Genomic DNA, 5,294 nt, shown 5'->3' with positions numbered 1-5,294 from the left:
ACTCACCTCTAGCCTGGCCACGGCAAACGGTGTGGCTCCCACCATGTGCACAGGGGTGACCCCACTGACCCGGGTTCTGTAATCGGTGATCTCCCCCTCGGGCCGGATGAATTTGTCGTAGAGCACGTGACCATAGTAGTTCACAAGGCTGCATCGAGCCAGTCCGCTCTCCCGCTGGCGCCCCAGACCCACCATCTCGCAATCCATAGCCACTGCCTCACGGCTGCCAGCCATGTTCCTCGAGGACCCTCGGAGATGCCGGAGAGAGGGGCATCGGTGAGTCTCACGCCCAGGCCAACCAGCCTCCAGGTGTCTTTGGCCACCCAGCCAGCCTCACCCTCTACCCTGCCTTTGTCTAACACCACCTGGCCACAGAGGAAGCTGGCCTCTGGCCACCCCACCCGGCCTCCCCTGCCCTGCCCGCAGGTACCCGAGCCCCTCCTGCAGCCTCCTGGCAGCTGCTCCGCTCTCACCTGCCTGCCTCTGCGCCCTGGGCTCACGTCTGCCTCTCTGCTGCCACTGCTCGGCTACTGCAGGTGCGTTCAGCAGTGACTCATCTCACTCCAAGCCGGCATCCTGACTGTTTCAGTTTCTGGTTTGTTATCAAGTGAAGTCAGGGGTGGGCAGCTGGGCACGTGGGCTGGGCTGCTCCATCTCCGCAGCAACCAGCAAGTGGGGAGTTCAGCTCGGGGCCTGACTCAGGGCTGAGTGAGCTGGCGGGTTCTGTGTCAGGGTGTCCCTCCTTTGCCCCTGCCCCCTCTTCAGTGACGCATCTGACACGGACGGAGTGGATTGCAACATCCTTCTTTCCTTTCCCAACCTCCAGCAAATAAACATCCCTAGGATTGGAGCCCAGGGAATTCCCCACAACCTCTGGGGCCAGCTACCAGTCTGATACTCTGAGGTCTCTCATGGGGGCAGAAAAACTGACTCTTGGGACAGTGAGGCTACCACCTGAGGTGGTCAGACGGTTGTGGTGGGAGGGGGCTTGCCCCCACCTCCAACTCAGAGGGCCAAGAGGGGTTGTGAGGGAGCCCTTACAGCTGCCATCTTTCTTTCTTTTTTTTTTTTTGAGTTGGAGTCTCACTCCATTGCCCAGACTGGAGTACAGTGGCCGCTCCCGGCCACCACAGCCTTGACCTAATGGGCTCTGGCGATCCTTCCGCCTCAGCCTTCTGAGTAGCCGGAATTACAGGCATGCGCTACCACGCCTGGCTGAGTTTTTGATTTATTGTATAGATGTGGTCTCGCCAAGTTGTCCAGGTGGGTCTTGAGCCTGCGGGCTCAGGCAATCCACTCACCTCAGCCTCCCAAAGTACGGGATTACAGGCTGAGCCACGGAGCTTGGCTTGGCTGCCATCTTTCTAACACTGTCCTCCAACTGGGCTGACACTGAGGACAAGGAGAAGCAGATCTTGAGAGAGCCCCCACCTGCTCAGTCATACTTCCTGGGGTCAGCACTCTCCCAGGCTAGGATGTTGAGCTCTGGAGCACTCCGAATTTAATGAATGACAAATGAGTTACAGCTGGGGCAAAAAGAGAATCAAAACTTCCTGAGGAAAGCGACCATCGTGTGCTGTGGTGAGATTCAGCGATGAGCTGAGAGCTCCCCATGCTTGCCTCCTACCCCAGATTCACACAGAACACTGATCCATCTGATCTGACGTCCTCCTCCACACTCTGGTCACAGGGACTTGTGGTTTGAATAGAAACTTCCCCATAGCAGTGGTGTTTTCTTTCACCTAGTGGGATTTGGATGTCCGAATAACAGACCTCAAAAATAAAACCAAATGCTGAAATATGGTTCAAATTTGAGGTAGCAAAAAGTATCTCTGGTTCCCATTCTGAATAAGCAATTTCACTTGGATTCAGACTGTTTGGGTCTTTTTGTGCTTTTCAAATGCATCAAGGTTTGTTACCAATTCAGGAGGAAATGAAGCAACATTCCTGATGGCTTACATGACATGCGTTGAAACAGTAACCCCCTAAAGACCCATTTGAAGATGATCCTGCAATCCCTGTGGGACCTGAGGCGATCCTGGGACACCAGCCTCCTCTGCAAGCCTCCCCTTCACCTCCACTGCCTCCTGGGGGCTCAGACAGTGCACATCCCACTCCTCCAGTGTTCTCCCCTATGGTCCTGTGCTGCTGTGTGGATTCCACTCCTAGTCTGCATCTTCTGGTCTTCCCTGGCGGCCTCTAAATCTTGCCATCTCCCTTCTCCTCTGGACGCCTGAGCCCAGTCCTCACTTGTTTGCCCGCATGGCTGCAGGAGTCCACTCCCAGGTCTCCACTCCATCTTCGTTCCCTGCTCCAAATGGTCCTTTGAGTTCTACCATATTAAGATTCTCAAAATCTTAGCTGGGTGCAGTGGCTCACAACTGTAATCCCAGCACTTTGAGAGGCAGAGGCAAGAGGATTACCTGAGCCCACGGGCTCGAGACCAGCCCAGGCAACATGGCAAGACCTTGTCTCTACAATAAATCAAACAATTAGCCGGGCATGGTGGTGCATGCCTGTAGTTCCAGCTACTTGGAAGGCCGAGAGGGAAGGATCGCCTGAGCCCAGCAGGTCGAGGCTGCGGTGGCCATGAGCATGCCACTGCACTCCAGCCTGGGCAAAAGTGAGACTGACTCAAAAAAAAAGATTCCCTAAATCTAATGTCTCATACTGTTTGTCACAGCTCAAGAATTTAGGGATTTCCTGTTGCTTCCCCTCAGCCCGGCAATCAAAACTTCTGGGCAATTTTCAGACCCTCTTGCATCTGTCCACCAGCCTTTCCAATCTTGTCTTGTAGCACTATCCTATGGAAGCCTCTTTTAGGTTTAAACCCATACTCAGGGCTTTAGTTGATGCACATAGTGCCTCCTACCAAACCACCTGAAGGTCCTGCTCAGTTCTTTCAGATAATGGTGGTGATTCCTAAACCCCTGCATCTTTCAAGGTCTAAGGCCCAATGGCTAGAGGCACCAGTAAGATCGTCTCTGCTTCAGGTAGGATAGGCAGTGCTGAAGGTAAGCCCCCTCCTGTGCCCTTCCCACTCCCCCTTTGCCTGTCTTCTTGGCTCTTTGTTCCTCCAACATTCCAGGCATGCTCCTCTCTCAGGATCTGGGTGTTTGCTGTCCCCTGGGTCTGGAAAGCTCTTCCCCAAGGTCATTTACCTGATTTGCTCCGGTTCCTGAATCAGGTCTTTCCATAAGGCCTTCCCTGACCTATTTAAAACTGTACTTCCTACCCCTTCCTGGCCTTTTTCTAGAGGTATTATCACCACCTGAAATACTGTGTATCTTACTTGTTCATTTCCTGTTCCCTCTGGCATCTGTTTGGGTCACTCCAGCACCTAGGAACACTGCCTGGGTCAGACTGGATTGTTTTTCAAATGTATTGTGTGCTCTGATGTTAGGCCCAGAGACTGGTGACTAAGAGCACCCAGGGAGAAGCCTGACCCCAGCCAGGGAGTTCCTGGTGCTGATGCCTCAGCTGTAACTGGTGCTACCTGTGGGCAGGCCACGCCCACAAGTCTTGTTGGATCAGGTGACTGCAGGCAGGTGAGTCACTCAGGGCAAACATGTCAGCCTTACAAGACACATATCAGCCACAGCTGACCACCTGTAATGACCACAGTGTGTACAAAGTCTGCCACTCTGGGACCCTCCCTCCCTGAGTCCCCAGGACTGGGCTCAGGTACAGGCCAAGTGGAGGATGCACAATGAGGGTCACCTCTCCCACAGGCAGCCTGTCCCAGTTGATCATCTCCTGCCTTGCCCCTAAGATGTGTACGTGTATTTCTAAGCTACAGTTGACCCTTGAACAACATAGGTTTTACCCTGTGTGGGTTCACTTATATGCAGATTACTTTCCAATAGATATACTGGACATTTTTTGAAGATTTCCCACCATTTGAAAAACTCAGGCAGGTGTGGTGGCTCATGGCTAGGCAGGATGACTGCTTAAGCCCAGGAGTTCGAGACCGGCGTAGGCAAGATATCAAGACCCTGTCTCTAAGAAATAAATAAAAAAGAAAAAAATCACATATTAACTGAGTAGCCTAGAAATATCAGTGAAATTAAAAGGTATGTCATGAATGCTTACTAATTTATCATTTACTACCATAAAATATATTTAAAAGGTGAAATTTATCAAAACTTATGCAAACACTGTATGTGGCACCAATCTCAGTAAAGAGAAATGTAAATAGATGTAAAGATGCAGTATTAAACTGTAGCTGGGTAGGATCAACTGTAGTCCATACTGTCACTGCATGGCATAGTTACTTTCTGTGCTATTGCGGTGAGCTTCTGTTGCCAGTAACTGCTTCACACGCAGGTGACACTGATCATCTCATGAGTGAGTGGTTCGTCTCTCTGGTAAATTGAATACCCAGTAAAAAGTGACCTCTTGTGTTTCCTGTGTATTTTTTTCCCCATGTAGTACAATATCATAAACACTGATGGGACCCATATGAAGTGCCACTGTTGATGCTGGAAGTACTCCCGAGAAGCAAAGTCATGACGTTACAAGAGAAAGCTGAATTATTTGATAAGTAACATAGATTGAGGACATTTTGGATAAATGATTAATCTTATGAAAAGACAACATAAACTTACAGTAATGATAAATATGTTACAGCACTATAAATGTATTTTCTCTTCTTATGGTTTTCTTAGCATTTTCTTTTCTCTAGCTTACCTGATTATAAAAGTATAGTATGTAATATGTATAACATATAAAATATGTGTTAATAGGCTGTTTGTGTTATCAGTAAGGCTTTCAGTCAACGGTAGACATTAGTACATAGTTAAATTTTTGCTCCCTCAAAATTTATCTGCAGATTTTTGACTGTTGGGGGAGGGTCGGTACCCCAGACCCTGTGTTGTTCAACTCTACATACTACTGTATAGGTTGAACCACAAGAAAGTTGAATATCAGCAATTCCTGTGGTTTAACTTAATACATGCAAAATTGTCCTAATGGAATACATATTATAAAATATGGATATAAGAAATTAGATTAGCCGGGCTTGGTGGCTCAGCCTGTAATCCGGCGCCTTGGGAGGCTGAGGTGAGTGAATTGCCTGAGCCCGTGGGTTCGAGACCCGTCTGGGCAACTTGGTGAGACCTCATCTCTACAAATAAATCAAAAAATTAGCTGGGTGTAGTAGCGCGCGCCTGTAGTTCCAGCTACTTGGAAGGCTGAGGTGGAAGGATCGCTGGAACCCAGCAGGTCGAGGCTGCAGTGGCCGGGAGTGGCCACTGCACTCCAGTCTGGGCGACGGAGTGACTCCAACTCAAAAA

General features: G+C 49.9%; 1 protein-coding gene across 3 annotated transcripts in view; it reads right to left on the bottom strand.

The window, feature by feature from the left end:
* The window catches only part of ISG20 (interferon stimulated exonuclease gene 20), a 17,201-nt gene extending 16,607 nt beyond the window's left edge, over nt 1–594 (bottom strand). The window contains exons 1-2 of one of the 3 annotated variants that reach the window (XM_008070608.2): nt 474–594; nt 7–282 (exon numbers count right to left, since the gene is read on the bottom strand). In XM_008070608.2, the coding sequence (XP_008068799.1) occupies nt 7–234 (228 nt within the window). In that variant the 5' untranslated portion in view covers nt 235–282; nt 474–594. Of the gene's footprint in view, nt 1–6; nt 283–473 lie in introns of those variants that run through there. The other 2 variants (XM_021718841.1, XM_021718840.1) reach the window with 2 other exon arrangements.
* Between the last annotated feature and the right edge of the window lie 4,700 nt (nt 595–5,294).

This window comes from Carlito syrichta, unplaced genomic scaffold, assembly GCF_000164805.1.
Source record: "Carlito syrichta isolate Samal-C Ts95f unplaced genomic scaffold, Tarsius_syrichta-2.0.1 Scaffold313872, whole genome shotgun sequence".
In the NCBI taxonomy this organism is placed as follows: domain Eukaryota; kingdom Metazoa; phylum Chordata; class Mammalia; order Primates; family Tarsiidae; genus Carlito; species Carlito syrichta.
The sequence above is the reverse complement of the archived record's forward strand: the minus strand, read 5'-3'. Positions and strand labels throughout refer to the sequence as shown.